Here is a 21,461-nt window from a genome sequence, read left to right as displayed (position 1 = left end):
GTTGGTGATATTTCAGATGTTCTTATGCTTGTCATATAATGTACTGAAAAAAAATGGAGGAGAAACCAAACTGCCCTAGCAGGTCATCTTTTGTTCTGTTCAAGTCTATAATAACAGGTGGAAAATGATGTTACCTAAGAAGACCATCACTTGTTGGGGGGGGTGGGGTACACATGTGCCACAGCACACTTGTGGAGGTCACATGACAGCTTTTCCAAGGTGAGGCCTCACTGTGCCTCCCACCTCTTTTGAGGCAGGGTCTCTCGTTTCCACCGGTGCTCGCTGTGCTGCGTTCCGCAGGCTAGCTGGCCTGCGAGCTCCCGGGAAGGGCTCTTTCTGCCTCCGGTCTCACTGTCGGGAGTGCTGGGATCAGAAACCCCACAGCGTGGGGCATTGCCGTTTTAAACTGAGATACTCAGGCTTGTTTGACAGGCACTTTATCTACTGAGCCATCTCCCCAGCCTCTATTTACCTAACTTATCTAGAGGTTAGGCCTTTGAAAATTATGCTGAGAAGGCCACGGGTCCCTACGTGCCACGTTGGCTTTCCATTAGCCCTGACCCGGTTTGCTGCCGGCGTGCGGCTCTGCAGCCAGTCCCCGACCTGCACGGCCGCCTCTCCCTGTCAGGCGTCTTGGCTTGTTGTTGTTGTTGTTGTTGTTGTTGTTGTTGTTGGGCATGGTGGCGCACGCCTTTAATCCCAGCACTCGGGAGGCAGAGGTAGGAGGATCATCTTGTGAGTTCGAGGCCACCCTGAGACTACAGAGGGAATTCGAGGTCAACCTGGACTAGAGTGAAACCCTACCTCGAAAAAACAAAACAAAAAAAAAAAAAACTTTTTATTGACAACTTTTTTTTTTTTTAAATTTTTTATTTATTTATTTGAGAGCGACAGACACAGAGAGAAAGACAGGTAGAGGGAGAGAGAGAGAATGGGCGTGCCAGGACTTCCAGCCACTGCAAACGAACTCCAGACGCGTGCGCCCCCTTGTGCATCTGGCTAACGTGGGACCTGGGGAACCGAGCCTCGAACCGGGGTCCTTAGGCTTCACAGGCAAGCGCTTAACCACTAAGCCATCTCTCCAGCCCTATTGACAACTTCTATAAGTAGATACAATAAACCAAGGTAATTTCCTCCCGCCACCCCTCATCTTTCCCCTCCAAATCCGCCCTCCATTGCTTCCCTTCTTTCCAGTTAGCCTGTCTTCTATTGTGATGTCATAATTTTTTTCCTCCTGTTATGAAGGTCTGATGTGGTAGTAGGCACTTTGGGGTCATGAATATCAAGACCATTTTATGCCTGGAAGACAGCATTGTAAGCACTCCTCCTCTTTCTTTGGCTCTTACATTCTTTCTGCCATCTCTTCCACAATGGACCCTGACCCTTGAAGAGTATGATAGAGATGTCTCATTTAGCACAGTCTCCTCCTTCCTGGAAACTCCCTGCCACTCTCTCCCCCAGTGTCTGTCACCACTTTTCAAAAACACTGAATAACATGGTGGTGTGTTCATTTACCTGTACATGTGTTCATCACATGCGGGCCCTCATTGCCATGTACCTGGAAGGCTAAGGTGTGTATGTGTTCTGTTTTGACTGTGTCTCCATGATCTAGAGTACATTTCCAGTGGAGCCGATGCTCGGCACACTTGTCTAGTGAATACATAAAGGCTCAGCTCTGTAGCTAAACTGGGCTGCAGTGCTGGTCTCGTGATGCCATTGTATCTTTGTCATTTTAAAATTTCTTTTATGGAAAGATGGCTCAGAGGTTAGGGCACTTGCCTGCAAAGCATAACAACCTGGGTTCGAATCCTTAGTACCCATGTCAAGCCATGTGTACAGTGGCACATGCACCTGGAGTTTATTTGCAATGGCTAGAGGCCATGGTGCAACCTTCTCTCTACATCTCTCTTCTCTCTATCTCTGTCTACTTGAAAATAAATAAATAAAAATATTTAAAAGTCCATTTATAATGATTAAGCTAATGCTTTTAAGCTATCATCCTTACAGACAGTAGACCAATTTTACAGTTGAAGAAATTTAGCCTCATAAGTTGGGTGGCTTCCCAGAGGCCATTGAGTTTAATGTATTCTCCTTTAAAGATACTTCCAGGTCTGGAGAGACCAAGCTGGCATTTGTTAGTAGTGACTGGAATGAGTGCTTTGAGTGAGTGAGTAAGCCAGCATCTGGCTTGGGCAAATAAGGACATGAAGATTTAAAGTCACAGCACTTCCTGTTGTCTGTAGAGATGGAGGTGGCCCAAGAGAGCCTAGCTGTGATGCTGTTATCCTCTGCCAGAAAAGCATGGGCCATGGCTGGTTCTAGGACAGTAAATACAAACGTTGAAAGTGAAATGCTGACAAGAAAGAAGTGATGACATTTAAACATGCTAGATCACAGAGCTGCGCTAAGAATAGATTTGCATGTAGTGAAGAAAGTGGCCAGCAACTGTGGTCCTTCCTGCACTCAAATCCAAGTCATTGCTACATCCTGCTGAGGCAGAGAGCCTATCAAAGCTACTAACAGCTGGTATACTGTAGTAGCTCACTGCTTCCCTAATCCTTGAATTGCATTCCCTGGCAGTGGCCTTGACCCTCCTTGGGATCCTGTGCCTCTCTTGGCTTCCCAGGGGCCAGCATCCACACTTCTCATTAGTCATTGATTCCCTTAGCCCCTTACTAGGGCTGCAGCAAAATTCCTTCATCTGGGAAATTTATAAGACACAAATGTTTTGCTCATCATTCTGGAGGCTGAAATATCCAAGACCAGCCTGCCAGCAGATCAGTGTCTGGTACAGGTTGCTGTCTGGCATTATCCTGCTTCTTACCACACAGCAGAGAAAGCAAGGCAGCTCACTCCTTTTAGTATATTTTTTAAGGGCACTAGTTCCATTTGTGAGTATTCCACACATACTTAATTCCTAATACTATCATAGTGAATGTTTGGAGTCCAGCACATGGATGATTTGGGATCCAACATTGAGACCACAGTACCCATGCCATGCTTTTGGTTAAATGTGTTCAGAATCGCCTGGGTACACTATCATAAGCTGAGGCACAGAGCAAGAGTTGAACCTGAGCTTACGTGGCCTTTTCTCCTTGGGTGAAGATCACAAGCCCATGTGGGGATGAGGTGACTACCTCTGGAAAGAGGGTTGGGACAAGGGATGCAGCTGAAACTTTTGCACAATGGGATACTTTATTTCCTAAAAGTAAATTTCAAGCAAATGTTTGTTCGCACCTGCCCTTCTCTGTGAGCAAAATCTTTGAAAGTACAACTTACATGAGAAAGGATTTATTTAGCTCACAGTTTCAGAGTGTTCAGGTCTTGGTTGCTTGGCCCCTTGAGCCTGGGCAGAATGTCATGGCAGCAGAAACACGTGTTGAAGAAAGTTCTTTGCCTTGTTGTGAACAGGAAGTGGAGAAAAGGACAGAGAGATAGCTTTGACAACATTGGGCCCCCAAGTTCTCAGTAATCTATTTTTTCTAAATCTCACCTTTTTTTTTTTAACTGCCCCACATTCTAGAATTTCCCAAACTACCAGCACAAGCTTGGGATCAAGCATTTATTTACTTTTTTTTTTTTTGAGGTAGGGCCTCATTCACTCTAGCCCCCGCTGACATGGAATTTACTATGTAGTCTTGGGCTGTCCTTGAACTCAGAGATCCTCCTACCTCTGCCTCCTGAGTGCTGAGATTAAAGATGTGCACTACCATGCCCAGTCCAGGATCAAGCATTTATAACATGAGCCTGGGGGATACACCTCGTAGCCAAGCCATACGAGCAATGGCTAAAGTTTGTTGGGTGTTTTTTTTTTTTGTTTGTTTGTTTGCTTTTATTTTTTTGTTAGTTAGTTTGTTTTTTATTATGCTGGGTGTGGTGGCACATTTCTGTCATCTCAGCACTCAGGAGACTGAGGCAGAAGGATCACAAGTTTGAGATGTCCTGGGCTACATAGTAAGTTTGAGGCTAGACTGGACTACAAGCACAGGGCAAGACCCTTTCTCAACCTCACCCCCCACCCACTCACCCCAATTTAATTTAAACCTGTAAGTTTTGTGATATTCTTAGTCATGTGTTTCCTGCCATAACAGATTCAACAAGGACACCTGAGTGCCGTAGACACAAAGACTGAGAATTGAGCAGATGACAACCTGGCTTGAGTGCTTTGCGTTTCTTTAACTGTACAGCTGGTGTCCCCTGTCTGTGCTGATCTTACCTTACGATGTGAGATGGAACTGAAGAGCCTAGGCTATCAGTCAGTACTGAACAATGGGCCAAGGGGGAGGCTGGGTGTTCAGGGGTGCTCGGTAGGTATACCTACCAAGGCTGACAGGAAGGAGCAACAGCAGATACATGAGCACCTGTGACTAGCTTCTGTTCAGGGAAGGGTAACTTTCCCTGGAGCCAGGCCGTTCTGTGGGAGACTTGTTCCTCGTGTTTAACTGTGCTGTCTTCTTCAGCTGCAGGCAATGCATTTTGTCAGGCCGCTAAGCTCCACATGCAGCTTCAGAGCAAGCACGACTCTGCCACCAGCTTTGTGGATGCGGGGAACGCCTACAAGAAGGCAGACCCTCAAGGTAAGGCAGCTGGAGGCTCTGGGTGATTAAAGGGTCGAGACGGATGTGCTATCTTGAGTCCTGCTAGTTCCACTCTAACGAGGGATGTTTACTCTTTAGCGTTCGGTGCTTTTATGAAGCGAACATACTGTAAATTTATCCTGACTATTTAGTTGTTATCATTTTCTTAAACTCCATTTATATTGCATTTCAGAGACTGTACTGGAAATTGCCTTTAATGCAGGATTTCAGTTTGATAGGGATGAGGAGGGGCAGTCAAGAGAGTTTTCAAGGCAGCATTTTACCATGTAGCTCAGAATTCCTGCCTTCTCCCATGTGCTAGGGCTAGAGATATGCACCACCATGCTGGGACCCGATACTTGCAGCTTTGTGAGAGAGGTCCTTGAGCTTACAAGGAAATTCTAATCTACCCCTTTTTTTAAATAGGCGTGAGTTTCAAGACTGACTTGTTAAGAGATTTAATATTTACATATATGTGTGTACATGTTTGTGTGTGTGACTGTGTAAGTGTGAAATGTTGGCACTTACATCCCACAGCACTTAGAGGTCACATTCACCTGTCCGTCTCATTTGAGACCTGGTTCTTGCACTGAATTCTCACTGCTACATTCTGCTGCCCCTACCATGAGCTTCTGAGAAGTTCCCATCTTCCCCTTCTATCCCTGTCAGCAGGCTAGTATTGCAGGGCCCTCCTTAGCCTCTGGCTTTTTGCTTTTAATTATTGACAACTTCCATAATTATAGACAATAAATCATGATACTTCCCTCTCCCCCACTTTTCCCTTCACAACTCCACTCTCCATCATATCCCCTCTCCCACTCAATCAGTCTCTTTTATTTTGATGTCATCATCTTTTCCTCCAATTATGATGATCTTGTGTAGATAGTGTCAGACACTGTGAGGCCATGGATGTCCAGGCCATTTTGTGTCTGGAACAGTGCATTGTAAGGAGTCCTACCCTTCCTTTGGCTCTTACATTCTTTCCACCACCTCTTTCACAGTGGACCCTGAGCCTTGGAAGGTGCGATAGAGATGTTTCAGTGCTGAGCACTCCTCTGTCACTTCTTCTCAGCAATGTGGTGCCTTTTGAGTCGTCCCATAGGTTACCGCCATCTGAAAAGAGAAGCTTCTCTAACCAAAAGTGAGAGTAGCATTAATATATGAGTATGAACATTAAGAGAAGGGCTTACCAGACAGTTTGGCGAGCCTAGTATATGTATTTATCCAGACATCAGCAGGCATTACACCCCTAGGGCTCATGACTTCTCCCATCATCGGGCATGTATTCTCTCCCATGGAGCGGGCCTCCAGTCAATTAGTGGTTGGTTTCCTCCATAACAGACATGCCACTATTGCACCCATTGGCTCATTTGGCCTAGCTAGCCAAATTTAAGGCTTGCAGTGTTGACTGTTGTTTATCTCCACTGATAACTTCTCTCTCCCATTGAACTGCATGCAGCATAGCTTTTTCCAGCTTTCTGTCAGCTGGTCTACATGGAGGAGGTTTTTAGCTCAGCTCCAGCAAGATTTCTCAGTGATCTTGCAGCCCAACCATGTGGAATCTTCAGGAGTAGGGTCTTAACATCTATTCTTAGTGAAAAGCCAAGAGCCTCAGCAGTGACTTGTAATGTTTTGGGGGCATCAGGGACCTCCCTGGCCAACACCTCTCTGGAAGGTATCCCATCTCTGGCACTGAAAAGTTTCTGGTAACAATCTATGGATTCTGGGTGCACCACTCTCCAAAATAATAGGTCTTATATATGACTTATTCATACCCTCTCAGGTTTCTAGTTTTCCAAGGTAGGGTCTCGCTCTAGCCCAGGCTTACCTGGAATTCAATATGTAGTCTCAGGTGGCAATCCTCCTACCTCTGCCTTCTGAGGGCTGGGATTAAAGGCATATGCCACCATGCCAAGCCCTTCTTAGATTTTGATTAACCCTCTCCCCTCCCTTCCTTTACTTAATCTCTTCCCCTGACGTTGCTTAGGCCTTTGCATCCCTACTGCCTCTGGCTTTTTACATAGAGTCTGGGGTTGAAATCCAGTACTGCAAGTTGAACAGCAAATGTTTCTTTCTTCCTTTCTTTTTTGGGGGGGCAAGGTTTTTGAGGTAGCTTCTGACTCTAGCCCAGGCTTACCTGGAACTTCCTCTGTAGTCCAAGGCTGGCTGTGAGATCTCAGTGATGCACCTACCTCTGCCTCCCAAGTTCTGGGACCACAGTTGTGTAGCACTGTTGCAGTCAGGTCTGCATTGCTGGCAGAAATCACCCGATCAAGAGCAGCTTTGGGGGAAAGAGGGTTTATTTTGGCTTACAGACTTGAGGGGAAGCTCCATCATGGCAGAGGAAAACAATGGCATGAGCAGAGGGTGGACATCACCCCCTGGCTGTAGTAAGGTGTACAATAGCAGTAGAAGAGTGTGCCAAACACTAGCAAGGGGGAGCTGGCTATAACACCTAGAAGCCTGCCCCCAACAATACACCACCTCCAGGAGGTTTTTAATTTCCAGTTGCCATCAGCTGGGAACCTGGCATTCAGAACACCTAAATTTATGGGTGACACCTGAATCAAACCACCACAAACACCATGCCTTGTCATGCTCTTTTTTTAAAGTGCTTTTCTATTTTTCTTTTTTTAAATTATTTGAGAGCGACAGACACAGAGAGAAAGACAGATAGAGGGAGAGAGAGAGAATGGGCGCTCCAGGGCTTCCAGCCTCTGCAAACGAACTCCAGACACGTGCACCCCTGGTGCATCTGGCTAACGTGGGACCTGGGGAACCGAGCCTCGAACTGGGGTCCTTAGGCTTCACAGGCAAGCGCTTAACCGCTAAGCCATCTCTCCAGCCCTAAAGTGCTTTTCAAAGCATTTGTTTTGAAGAAAGAATAAAATTGAACATTGAAAATGGTAACAATTTTGCAAACATATCTTTTTAAAGAAGAGAGTATACTTATCAGTTAAAACCAGGGCTGAAGAGATGGCTGAATGGCTAAGGCACTTGCCTGCACAGCCTAAGGACCCAGGTTCAATTCCCCAGTACCCATCTAAATCCAGATGCAAGGTAGCACATGCATGTGGAGTTTGTTTGTAGTGGTTAGAAGCCCTAGCATGTCCATTCTCTCTCTCTGCCTCTTTAAGTTTCTCTCAAATAAATAAATAAAATATTTTTTAATGCTAAAATCAGTGCTGGAGAGATGGTTCAGTGGTTAAGGCACTTGCCTGCAAAGCCTAACGGCCTGGGTTTAATTCCCTAGTACCCATGAAAAGCCAGAAATGATACATAAATCTGGATTTTGTTTGCAGCGGCTAGAGGCCCTGGTGTGCCCTTCCTTCCTCCCTCTCTCTGCTTGCTAATAAATTATTTTATTTTATTTTATTTTAAATTATTTATTTATTTGAGAGCGACAGACACAGAGAGAAAGACAGATAGAGGGAGAGAGAGAGAATGGACGCGCCAGGGCTTCCAGCCTCTGCAAACGAACTCCAGACGTGTGCGCCCCCTTGTGCATCTGGCTAACGTGGGACCTGGGGAACCGAGCCTTGAGCCGGGGGCCTTAGGCTTCACAGGCAAGCGCTTAACCGCCAAGCCATCTCTCCAGCCCAATTATTTTATTTTTAAAGTATTAAAATATTTCCTCTTACACTTGTACTTTGAGTCTCCATGTGTGTGTGTGTGTGTGTGTGTGTGTGTGTGTGCGCGCGCGCGCGCGCATGCATGTTACGTGTGGGGCAGGGCATATGTGTGTGGATGAGAGTGGAGGCCCAGAGGTTGATGTTGGGATCTTCCTTAGGTGTATCTTATTCTTTGAGAAAGGGTCTCTTGCTGAGCCTGGAGCTCACCACTTTGGCTAGTTCAGACATCTAGTGAGCCGCAAAGATTCTCTATTTCCCTGACTCTGGATTATTGGCATGTGCCACTAGCCTGATATTTTTACATGGGTTCTGGGGCTCCAAATTCAAGCCCTCATGTTTGTAGGGGAAGCGCTTTTCTGACTGAGCCATTGTCCCAGTCCCCCTGTCCTCTTAATGTTCATTCAACACACAAATCCAAATTTTTATGACTATGTCATAAAGAAAGATGCTGTCAAGGGCTTTTGTGTATAGACTGACCACAGTTCATTTCAAAAAGTAAAAATCTAGGTGTAGCCTGTGTGAGTGGAGCAGTAGAATGGTAGACTTGAAATACCACAGTATTTTAGAATATGATGAAGGCATTAAAATCCCTGAGCTGAATATGCAGGCACACACCTGTAATCCCAGCACTCAGGATTGTGAGTTCTAGGTCAGCCTGCACTACATAGTGAGTTTCAAACAAAAGTCTCAAGGGTTTCAAATAATCTTTAGAATATATATATATGGTGGGGGATTTTTTATTTTGTTTTTGGGTTTTTAAAAATATTTCTTGTCTATTTACATTTATTTATTTGAAAGTGACAGGCAGAGAGAGAGAGAATGGGCGTGCCAGGGCCTCTGGCCACTGCAAGGGAACCCAGACGTGTACACCCCCTTGTGCATCTGGCTAACGTGGGTCCTAGAGCCTTGAACCGGGGTCCTTAGGCTTCACAGGCAAGCGCTTAACCACTAAGCCATCTCTCCAATTACTGTTTTTGTTTTTTTGAGGTAGGGCCTTGCTTTAGCCCAGGCTGACCTGGAATTCACCATGTGATCTCAAGGTGGCCTTGAACTCACGGTGATCCTCCTGCCCCTGCCTCCCAAGTGCTGGGATTAAAGGTGTGCACCACTGTACCTGGCCTCGAAAAAAACATATTATTCATTTATTTCAGAGAGAGAGAATGGGTACACCAGGGCCTGTAGCCACTGCAAACAAACTCCAGATACATGTGCCACCTTGTGCATCTGGCTTTACATGGGTACTGGGGAATCACACCTGGGCCCTTTACCTTTACAGGCAAGAGCCTTAACTACTAAGCCATTTCTCCAGACCTATTTTTCTGTATTTTTTAAATATTTTTATTTTTTTATTTGCAAGCAGAGAAGGGTGTGTCGGGGCCTCTTGCCACTCCAAACAAAATCCAGATGGTTGTACCACTTTGCAAATCTAGCTTTATATGGGTACTGGGGAATTGAACTCTGGGTGCCAGACTTTTCAAACAAGCACCTTTAACTGCTGAGCCATCTCTCCAGCCTTATTTTTCTGTATTTTAAAAAATATTTGTATTAAGCTGGGCATGGTGGCACACGCCTTTAATCCCAGCACTGGGGAGGCAGAGGTAGGAGGATCACCGTGAGTCTGAGGCCACCCTGAGACTACATTGTGAATTCCAGGTCAGCCTGAGCTAGAGTGAAACCCTACCTCGAAAAAACAAAAAACAAAAAAAAGTTATTTATTTGTAAGCAGAGAGAAAGCATGTGAGCACTAGAGCTTCCTGCTGCTGCAGATGAGCTCCAGACGCAGCGACACCTGTGCATCCAGCTCTGCATGTGTCCTGGGGAATCGAACCCAGTCTGGCAAGCTTTGCAAGAACTGTCTTAACCCCTGAGCCATCTCTTCAGGCCCTATTTTTCTGTATTTTTAAGGTGTGACAATGTCTCTACATGTTCAAATAGCATAGGGAGAAGTTGCTCTTTACTTTTTGTTGTTGTTGTTCTATTTCTTCGTTGGCTTGTTTGTTTTGAGGCAGGGTCTCTCTCTAGCTCAGGCTGACCTGAAATTCACTCTGTAGGCGAGGCTGACCTTGAACTCACAGGGGTCCTGGGATCTCAGCCGCGCACGGGCTCAGGGTAAAAGCGTGCGCCACCTCGCCTGGCCCTCTGGCTTCTGTGGTTCTGCTGACCTTATGCTCAGCCTCGTGCTGCCTCCTTGCTGCTCTTTCAAACCCAAGGCAACTTGAAGCTACGTGTCAGCAGTACAAACAGCACTGCTTTGTAACAGAAGAAATTTGGGGGGCCTCAAAAATGTGGGAAATAAGTACAATTTACTGTCATTGATGAGAATTTTATTTTCCTTTTGTCTGCCTGTTAGTACAACAAAAGCTAGCATCATTGGGCATTAGGCACATTTGACTGAAGAGTTGTTTGACCAAGCATTTCAAAATGCTTTTAGTGTTGGCTGCATGAGGAGTAGATTATTGAAATGTTTTTTCCTAGCAAGCGATGCCTTTTCCAAAATTAACATAGATAATTTACCTTGTATACTAGTAGGTGTAATTTATGAGTATTGAGGATAATCCCATGCTTTCATATTCTTGGTCACATAGTCTGCTGCTTGTAGGAACCCTCATTTTAAGGCTAAGGGTAACTGAGCCAGTGTTACTGCAGCCACCTTGCCTTAAATTACCATGTGCCTACTGGGAACAAAGCTGTGCTAATGAATCTGGACCCTGCATGATTGTGTCTGCTGCCCACTAACTGAGCTGCCCGCCCTCCAATTGTACCTCTTTACCATCAGTAGCAGCCAGGTACGCAGGCTCACCTGAACCCTCTTTCACTGAATGGATTTTTCATTGTTTTTCTTGACTGCCCACGCTTCAGAGGCTATCAACTGCTTAAATGCAGCCATCGACATTTACACAGACATGGTAAGACATTGCATTGCTTGAGTGGCTGTGGGGTGGAGTCCCTGAGATGGCTTAGAGTCGAATTTTTTTCCTGTTCCCAAATAGATTGGCATTCAGATAGGTAAACTGGGTGTATGACTCTGTTTTCTCTTCCTAGGGAAGGTTTACAATCGCAGCCAAGCACCACATCACCATTGCTGAGATCTACGAGACAGAGCTTGTGGACATTGAGAAGGTGAGCAGTGCTCCCCGAACTTGGCCTGGCAGGAGACTAGTCGGTGGCCTCTGGGAGCCCTTTCCCGGTCAGCATGTGTTGTGTAGAGTAATCACAGTGGGCTCCGAGGGGACCTCCTGGGTATTAGTGGCTGAGTAGAGGAACTGTATTCTTCCAGAACGGGTTCAGATTTCCACATGGCACCCATGGTTTGCACCCCGGTGCATGTCAGAATGTTCTGTGGGCAAAAGAATCTGCAGCTGCCCAGCAAAGCTCCCTAAGGCCTGGGAGAGAAGGCTAGAGAGGCGGCCGTCGTTCTGCACTCTTGGTCAGCATTGCTGCTTTCCTCTGTGTGCCCACCTGCCTGCCCACCTGTCCGCTAAGGTCCTGCAGGCATCTCAGGGCTACCATGTCGAAGACCAGACTGATCTCAAGTGCCATCCGTGGGTTACCTGCAGCCAGCAGGTCTTTGTCTTCTCTCTAGGCCCCACTCAGCCTGTGAGCATTTCTGTGATAGGGTCCCCTAACTGGCCCTCCATGCCTTTCTCTATCCCCTCATCCCAAATGCTTGAGCAGCTGAGCAGCCTTGTCAGTTGCAGGTCAAGATTCATTTTCCTCAGTGGTGTAGCCTCCGGTTGTACATATGCCACTAAATACCCTCCCCAAGCATGCTCGTGCAACGCTACCTAATTCAGTGGTCAGAGAAAAAGACAGCAAAGTAGAAGGGGGGTGGAAAGAAGGGTTTCAGTGGAAGTGGGAGGAGGACAGGAGAAGTTAATGGGGCTGAACACGATTAAAATACATTACATATGCATGAATGGATTTGTAAAGAAGATTCCATGTCTCCACTGCTCACAGCCTCATGTTGCATGTCCTGTGCACAGAGGAGTGAGGGGTGCTCTCAGTCAGATGTCCCCCATAAACTCCCGAGTTTGAGTGTTTGGCCCCCAGCTGATGGCAGCTTGGGGGACGGGCTTAGGGTGTCACAGCCCACTCCCCCTTGCTAGAGCGCAGCTCACTTGGTTGCTTTCCACCTGCTGTGGCAGAGGTGGTGCCCAGCCTCTGCTCGTGCCATGCTGTCCCCGCCACCATGGAGCTTCCCCTGGAGACTGTGAGCCAGAATAAAAAGTGTCTCCCACCAGCTGCTTTTGGTTGAAAGCTCTATCCCGGCAACAGGAAGGTAACTACAGTACTTGCTCAGGGTCTCCGTGGCCCGCTGAGTTACTCCCACCCGCCCACACCCCTTATGCACCTCTGGAACCTCAGATTTCTCTTATTTCTCCCCCGCGTACCCTTGTGGCCTCCTTGGTGCTCTTTACATGTGCCAGATGACCTTTTGCCTGGGCACTGGCTCTTCCCCTGCCTGTCAAACTCCTCATGCATTTTACCCAGTGTGACTAGCTCCTCCCGTCCTTTAAGTCTACATAGCTGACTTCCACCACCTTTTCTATGAGGCACCTCATGGCCCCCTAGTTAAAATTATAACCTCAGTCCCTCAGGGACTCTTGCCCAGACAATACCCTTGACCCTCCGTCATTTGGCCCCTGATTGTCAATATATGTGTCACCCTTCATCCTGTGGCACAAGCTTGCTCATCACTCTGGTGTTTCTCTTTCCTTCCCTTCTTTGGACTTGGCGCTATGGCAGCAGAGCTGTTTGCCTCTGCCTGTCTGATGGGCTCTGAGACCCAGAATGTAGTATGTGTTCAACAAATTCTGCTTGACTAAGCTTGCCTATCCCCTTCTCTGACACAGCCAAGGCTCTGGGAAGTACCTGAGGTCATCCTGGTGGGGCTGCTGGGGTTCATATGTCCCTGATGTGCTGACCGCATTGCGCTCATGGTTGCTGAGTGCAGACTGTGCTTGCATTTGCCTCCTGCTGCTCAGGCCCTCCCCCACTGCCCCCTTTCTGAGGAGGCTCTGGTGTGGATCACGTTCAGCCCCTTGTGCAAGCCCGGCTCTGAAGGAAGAAAGCAGAGCCCACACTTACTCCCTGGTGTAGAGTGAGTGAGGAGACAGACAGGGAGGGACACACATGCTATTGCGGGGTCTTCATTTGCCGTGTCTGAGAGGGGCGGGGTCTGCTGAGTTGGGCAAACCTTGTGGAGGACATCAGTGCACATAGGCATCTTCTTGACTTGGTTCCACGTCCATGGCAGTCAGCGCACTGTTCTGCAGTATCATGGGGTTATGCCATTCCTGCCACCAGGGACTGTCTTAGGCTGTCACTTTAACACATGACACTTCGCAAAATTAGGGGTAGATAAAGTAGTCTATAGCACTGTCCTTTGCTCCTCATATGTCATTTTCTAAGCCATTCATTACCTACTGTGTTTCTGCCATTCTTCAAAGTGGCCACTTTCTCTCACTAATGTCTCATGTTCTGTTTAAGGCAGTTTAAGAAGTACAGGTGGGATGTGGTAGTTCGTACCTGTCCTGTGATGCACTCCGAGCGCTTGGAGGCTGAGGTGGGAAGATGGCAGCTCAGGGCCACTGTATCTACATAGCAAGACACTGTCTCAAAACAAAACAAACAAACAAACAAAAGTAGGGCTGTAGGGGTGTCATAGCAGTTAAGGCATTTGCCTGCAAAACCAAAAGACCCTGGTTTGATACCCCAGGACCCACATTAGCCAGATGCACGGGGGGCACATGTGTCTGGAGTTTGTTTGCAGTGGCTGGAGGCCCTGGCACACCCATATTCTCTCTCTCCCTCTTTCCCTCCCTCCCTCCCCCCCTCTCTCCCTCTCTCTCTCTCTCTCTGTGTCAAATAAAAATAAAGTACTATATTATACACACACACACACACACACACACACACTTTTCATGTTCCCTGACTTGGAGCTTCTGCATTGTTGCAGACACTCTTACGTTTTCTCTGTCTGGTTGAATTCACAAGATCATGGTCAGTGGAAGCTTATGTGTGAAAAATACCTAGCTAAGGCACCTTACAGCCAGCTTGTGACCCATGGACTTAATTCCTGTTACTGCCTACTACCCAGTGTCTGCTCTAATTCCGTCACAGATTATAGCTATTAGGCAGTGAGGTGTGACATTTCCTAAACTTAAAAGACATCAAGTAGGGGCTGGAGAGATGGCTTAGCGGTTAAGTGCTTGCCTATGAAGCCTAAGGACCCCGGTTCGAGGCTCGGTTCCCCAGGACCCACATTAGCCAGATACACAAGGGGGCGCACGCATCTGGAGTTCGTTTGCAGTGGCTGGAGGCCATGGCGCGCCTATTCTCTCTCTCTCTTTCTGCCTCTTTTTCTCTCTGTCACTCTCAAATAAATAAAAATAAACAAAAATATTAAAAAAAAAATCAAGTAGGACACAGAGCCCCATAGTAAATGAGTCCCTGGCAGGTGATTGTTCAGGCTGTCCAACCTCTTGACATTGCAACACAATACCACCATCTACAAAGTTCATGCTCATGAGCTGTGCAATCAAATTATTTTTTTAAAATCACCAAAAAATAAGCCACTTGAAGTTTACAAGTTTTTTAAAGATTTACTTTTTTACTAATTTATTGTTATTTCTTTATTTGCAAGCAGAGAGAGAAGAGAGACAGACACTGAGAGAATGGGCATGCCAGGGCCTGTAGCCACTGCAAACGAACTCCAGACACTTGTGCCTCTTGTGCATCTGGCTTACGTGGGTCCTGGGGAATCGAACCTGGGTCCTTTGGCTTCATAGGCAAACACCTTAACTGCCAAGCCATCTCTCCAGCCCTTAAGTTTACAATTTTGTCTTGGATCACATTGATATCTGTCCTCAGCTTCATATGGCCCACAGATCTCAGGTCGGATATGTGTGAATGATTTGGAGGAGCCCTGACTCCATTGTTTTCAGATCCCCAGGATTCTGACTTAAGAGTCTTGCTTACAGCATAGGATGGGTGCATACGGTAGGTCCAGTTCTGGTCTGTCTGAGGGTTTTTGTTCTGAGACTTGATCCCACTTCACAGCTTTTTAAGAATGCTTCACCCGCACGGTGGACTCTCAAGCCTGATACGGTCATGAGGCCTGTGCGTCCTGGGAAGTGTGAGTCCATGTGCTTCCACACTGATGTGAGCATCAGCGCTGACCTGTGGCTGCTCCCCTTCTCTGAGTCTTCTGCACTCGCACAGGGGATAGATGGGCTTGCCTTTTAGGGGCTCTCTCTGCCAAAACCATGGACTCTGGAGACTGGTTTGGTTAGCATTATTAAAAAGCAGACCTACGTTTTCTCTTCTACTGTGAGGCACACAGCTGTGCTTCACACTTCTAACATCTTGCTGGGTCAGAACCATTGCTTATTTTAACTTAGACCGAATTGTCCACTTTGGGCCATCCCCCATCCACAGTAGCAGTTCCATATAGCCCAACTCATTTCTGTTCCCTGTGCCCCAGGAAGAGGTTCTGTGATCCCATACTCTACAGGAGATTTGTCATGTGTTCCATGCCTCGCCCCTCCTACTACAATGGGAAGTGTTACTAAAAGAATGAGAATGAGAACAGAATATTGGCTGTGGTTTCTTGGGTGCCCTGGCTGTCCGCCTTTTGCATTCTCTCACCTAGCTTCGGTTTATGAGCACCTTCTGTACACCTGGGCTGGGGCTGCTGTGGTGAGCAGAAGTCCTGGGCCTGCCCTCACAGAGCTTGCGTCCCTGCACAAAGATGTAACCCCATGTGTGTGTGGTGACACCTCTGAGAAGAGTTCCAGAGAAACGTGTTCTTCCTGGAGCCTCCTGTATGGGACTTCACATTTGTAAAGGAGGGTCATTTGCCGCAACTGTGTTTTCAGCTGTAATATTTCATGGAGAGCTTTCTGTCTGGATACTTCTATCCATTGCCTTGAATTATGGCCCACCTGCATTTAACTACTGAAGCTGTTTTCAGTTTTCCCCTATTAGAAGTAATTCTGACTGCCCTGGCAATCTCCACTTTGCTAAAGATTACAGAGGATCTAGAAGTAACTCGGAGAAAATCTGTAGAGAGCATATTAGGCAGGGTGGGCTGAGTGGCTGGAACCATGGGCCCAACGTCATCACTCACAAACAATAGTGTTTTCAACAGAGGTGTCAGAAGTGTTGGCTCCTCCGCCTTCATCCTGTGACATTAGGTTACTTTTCAGGAAGGCAGAAGAATTGTCTCTGAGACTGCTTTGCTTTATTTGCTGTTTTGTTTTGTTTTCCAAGGTAGGGTCTCATTTTAGCCCAAGCTGACCTGGAATCCATTATGTATTCTCAGGGTGGTCTCGAACACACAGCCAACCTCCTACCTCTGCCTCCTGAGTGCTGAGATTAAAGACGTGTGCACCACCACACCCGGCCTATTTGCTCTTTTCTTATTTCTGAGCTGAGCTCCTTAATTGGAGTTTCATGCGCCGCTGTTCTGTTTGGGGCTTACTAGAAACCTTTGTAATTTAGGGCAGGCATCTGCAAGCCTACCGCTTGTTTCCTGTAGCCCGCAGTAATGTCGCACTACTCTATTGCTGGGAGGAAAAGTATTGTGACACACAGCAATTGTGGGGAATTATCCAGGCATGGTAGCTCACACCTTTAATCCAACATTCAAGAGATAGAGGTAGAAGGACTGTTGTGAGTTCAAGGCCAACCTAAGACTACATAGTAAATTCCAGGTCAGCCTGGGCTAGAGCAAGAACCAACAAAGAAAGAGAAAGAAAGGAGAGAGAGAGAAAGAAGTTTCTTGGGACTCAGCCATTTGCTTATCTTTGTGCTGTCTGTGGCTGGGCTGCATGACCAAGGAGTTCGGCAGTTGCTCAGGTCACGAGCCCTGGCATGTTGACTAGCTGACCTCTTGCCTGGTCGCCCGCCGCTTTGAGTCTCGGGCAGACGTACCTGTTGCCTATTGGAATATAGAAGCTATTGGCTTTCCAGTGTTAGGAAGCGCTTGTCTGGGCTTGGTCTCTTATCCATCCTAACTGCCTGTAATTTCTTCCAGATGTGCTCACAGCTGGTGAAACAACAGCTGATATTACAGGGCGCTTTGCATAGAGCTTTGGCCTTGGTTGACTCTGGTCTGCCTTCTGCATTGCCTGATGGAAATAGATTTTTTGTTTTGTTTTGTTTTTGTTTTTCGAGGTAGGGTCTCACTCTGGCTCAGGCTAACCTGGAATTCACTATGTAATCTCAGGGTGGCCTCGAACTCACAGTGATCCTCATACCTCTGCCTCCCAAGTTCTGGGATTAAAGGCGTGAGCCATCATGCCTTGCTAGATTTTATTTTTATATATATATTTTTTTTTTTTTTTTTTTGGAGAGAGAAAGAATGGGCGTGTCAGGACCGCTGGCCACTGCAGACAAACTCCAGACGCATGTGCCACCTTGCGCATCTGGCTTATGTGGGTGCTGGGGAATTGAACCTGGGTTCTTAGGTTTCTTAGGAAAGTGCCATTAACTGCTAAGCCATCTCTCCAGTCCCCCAAATTTCATTTTGTATTACTTAAAAAAAAAATCAAGCCAGGCGTGGTGGCTCACGCCTCTAATCCCAGCTCTTGGGAATCAAAGGTAGGAGGATCGCAGTGAGTTCGAGGCTACCCTGAGACTCCATAGTGAATTCCAGGTCAGCCTGGGCTAGAGTGAGACCCTACCTCAAAAAAAAAAAAATATTTTTAGGGCTGGAGAGATGGCGTAGCAGTTAAGCGCTTGCCTGTGATGCCTAAGGGCCCCGGTTCGAGGCTCGGTTCCCCAGGTCCCACATTAGCCAGATGCACAAGGGGGCGCACGCGTCTGGAGTTCGTTTGCAGAGGCTGGAAGCCCTGGTGCGCCCATTCTCTCTCTCTCCCTCTATCTGTCTTTCTCTCTGTGTCTGTCGCTCTCAAATAAATAAATTAAAAAAAATTAAAAAAAAATCAACAGTGTAAAAATAAAATGAAAAAAAGTTAAGATAAAAAGGGGCTGGAGGGCTGGAGAGATGGCTTAGCGGTTAAGCGCTTGCCTGTGAAGCCTAAGGACCCTGGTTCAAGGCTCGGTTCCCCAGGTCCTACGTTAGCCAGATGCACAAGGGGGCGCACGCGTCTGGAGTTCGTTTGCAGAGGCTGGAAGCCCTGGCGTGCCCATTCTCTCTCTTTCTTTCTCTCTGTGTCTGTCGCTCTCAAATAAATAAATAAATAAAAATTTAAAAAAAAAAAAAGGGGGCTGGAGTTTGTTTGCAGTGGTTAGAGACCCTGGGCCACCCGTTCCTCTCTCTGATGGCCTCTTTCTCTCTCTTAAGTAAAGAAAGAAAAAAAGGAAAAAAAAATAGAAAAGTTAAAAAAAAAAAACATGAGATAAAAAGGCAAGCTTCCCATTCCCGGGAGCTGGGGCAGGGTAAGCTGGCGGCACGCTGGGCCTCTGGTGAGATCTTCCTAGTGCATCATAGTATGTGTATTCATTCTGGTCTCGCTTTCCCAGTGCTGGTAGACTAACTTATGCCCCCTTCTTGCTGTTCCACAGGGAGGTTTCTAGTTCTTCCTGTCATTCCTCAGCATTTACAAGAGACTAACTTATGCCCCTTCCTTGCTGTTCCACATGGAGGTTTCTAGTTCTTCCTGTCATTCCTCAGCATTTACAAGAGACTAACTTATGCCCCTTCCTTGCTGTTCCACAGGGAGGTTTCTAGTTCTTCCTGTCATTCCTCAGCATTTACAAGAGACTAACTTATGCCCCTTCCTTGCTGTTCCACATGGAGGTTTCTAGTTCTTCCTGTCATTTCTCAGCATTTACAAGGCATCAGTGCTCCTGCTAGTGCTCTGTGGGGCCAATGCCATGTTTTTTAAAACTTTTTTTTTGTTGTTGTTGTGTGTTGGGTTTGTTCAGTTTTGCTTTTTTAATGTTTTATTTATTTATTTGGCGGGGGGGTGGGAGACAGAGAAAGAGGCAGATAGAGAATGGGCGCACTAGGACCTCCAGCTATTGCAAATGAACTCCAGATGCATGTGCCACTTTGTGCATGTGGCTTAAGTGGGTACTAGGGAATCGAACCTGGGTCCTTAGACTTTGCAGGCAAGCACCTTAACCACTAAGCCATCTCTCCAGCCCTAGATTTTCTGCCACAGTGTAATGAGGGCTTCTTCCGGCACTCTGCTTCCTTTCCGCTTGACTGGTAACTGGGTGGTGCACATTCTAGATGTGTTTTGGGCAGCAGTCTTGTTCATGACACACGTGGTAGAGGAAGCAGCCGTGGCTACTACAGGTAGTAGGCCTAGAGTATGACTAGGGTTTTATAGTTTCCTGCAGTAGTCCAGAGCAGCTGTTGTAGGTTCATCGGTGCTCGGGTCTGCCAGGGTTCAGGGTTATTTAGAAGCAGGTGGATGAGATTCTGCCAGCTTCAGTTTGTAACTTCTGGTTTCACGCTATATTTAGTCACTGCCGTTCTAGCTTATGGGAAATGGGAAGGAACTAGAGTAGGATGCATGTCACAAGCCTGAAAGTGGCCCACAGCATGTCTGTTTACATTCTGTCAGAGAGATAGTCACATGGCCATTCTGTGCAACAGAGACTGGGAAAACAGTGTATTTGTTGTGGGAGAAGGAAAGGACAGATCCGGATGGATAGCTAACAGTCACCCTAAGGAGGTTCCATGCCTTCTTGTATTCCTTAAAGAGGCCACCTTGTAAAAGATTAACCGACAGGAAAAACACCCATGCTCATGTGGCCTGTGTGTGTGTGTGTGTGTGTGTGTGTGTGTGTGTGTGTGTTTGAGGTAGGATCTCACTCATAGCCCAGGGTGGCCTGGAACTCACTATGTGTAGTCTCAGGGTGGCCTCAAACTCACAGCAATCCTCCAACCTCTGCCTCCTGAGAGCTAGTATTAAAGGTGTTCACCACCATGTCCAGCCACATGTAGCTTTTGAATGCAGCTCTTCCAATAAACTGTATGTAAACAACATGTCTATATTTCAGGCTATTGCACATTATGAACAGTCTGCTGATTATTACAAAGGAGAGGAATCAAACAGGCAAGTATTTTTTCCCTTTTTCTTTTTTAAGGTAGGGTCTTTAGTCCAGATTGACCTGGAATTCACTATGTAGTCTCAGGATGGCCTTGAACTCAAGGCGATCCTCCTACCTCTGCCTCCCAAGTGCTGGGATTAAAGGTGTGCACCACCACACCTGGCTAGTATTTTTCTTTTAAAAATAAATTTTATTTATTTGCAAGCAGAGACAGAGAGAGTGGGAGAGAGAGAAAGAGAATGGGCACACAGGGCCTCCAGCCCCTGCAAATGAACTCCAGATGTGCCGCTTTTTGCATCTGGCTCAATGTGGGTACTGGAGAATTTAACTCAGGTTCTTAGGCTCTGAAGGTAAGTGCCTTAATCACTGAGCCATCCATCCAGACCATATTTTTCTTACTATTAGCAGTGTTATTGTGTGTGTGTGTGTGTGCTTGCATATTCATCTGTGTGTGGACTCACATATGAGCGAATGCATGTGTGAGCATACCATGCATGTGGAGGCCAAAGTTTAACATTGGAGGTTTTCCTCAATTGCTCTCCACCGTACTTTTTGAGACAGAGTATTCCTAGAGACTGAACCTAGAGCTCACTGACTTAGTTAGCTGAACTCACAGGCTAGCAAGCTCCAAAGATTCTATTCCTTGTATTAGGATTATATGTGTATACTACCAAGCCCAGAGTTTTATGTGGGTGCTGGGATTCTGACCTCAGGTCCTCATGCTTGTGTGGCAAGCACTTAAACCAACTGAGTTATCGCCCCAGCTCAGCCAATATTTGTTTGTTTGTTTGTTTAATGTGTAATAAAAGCCATGTTTATACTTTGAGCATCTTTGTGCCACATGCAAGTGTCTTGGGGCAACACACACGGCCTTTAGTTTCCTGGGGCTTGTCACTTACCCAGTGCTGTTTCTGTTTTCAGCTCTGCTAACAAGTGTCTGCTGAAGGTGGCCGCCTATGCTGCCCAGCTGGAGCAATACCAGAAAGCCATCGAGATCTACGAGCAGGTGAGGACATGGTTGAAGGTAGACGACACTGGCTTTTAGTGTATTCACGAAGCATGTAACATCCCACTCCCTGACTGTAGAATCTTCCCACCACTCTCAAGAGAGGCCAAGTTCTCTGTTCCCCTCTTCTGTCAGTTCCTGGCAGTAGAATCTGATTTCTGTCTGTGATTTGTCCATCCCTGAGCCTTTAGCATACATAGGATCTTACGGCTT

The 21,461-nt window shown here is 46.8% G+C and overlaps 1 protein-coding gene across 1 annotated transcript in view; it reads left to right on the top strand.

The window, feature by feature from the left end:
• Positions 1-21,461, top strand: part of Napb (NSF attachment protein beta) — a 59,821-nt gene that overhangs the window by 17,095 nt on the left and 21,265 nt on the right. Inside the window, exons 3-7 of the mRNA XM_004668749.2 lie at positions 4,461-4,577; positions 11,069-11,115; positions 11,252-11,329; positions 20,192-20,247; positions 21,164-21,248. Coding sequence (XP_004668806.1) covers positions 4,461-4,577; positions 11,069-11,115; positions 11,252-11,329; positions 20,192-20,247; positions 21,164-21,248 — 383 coding nt within the window. The remainder of the gene's footprint in view (positions 1-4,460; positions 4,578-11,068; positions 11,116-11,251; positions 11,330-20,191; positions 20,248-21,163; positions 21,249-21,461) is intronic.

Source organism: Jaculus jaculus, chromosome 8, assembly GCF_020740685.1.
Source record: "Jaculus jaculus isolate mJacJac1 chromosome 8, mJacJac1.mat.Y.cur, whole genome shotgun sequence".
Classification (NCBI taxonomy): domain Eukaryota; kingdom Metazoa; phylum Chordata; class Mammalia; order Rodentia; family Dipodidae; genus Jaculus; species Jaculus jaculus.
This window is presented reverse-complemented; position numbering and strand designations above follow the sequence as displayed.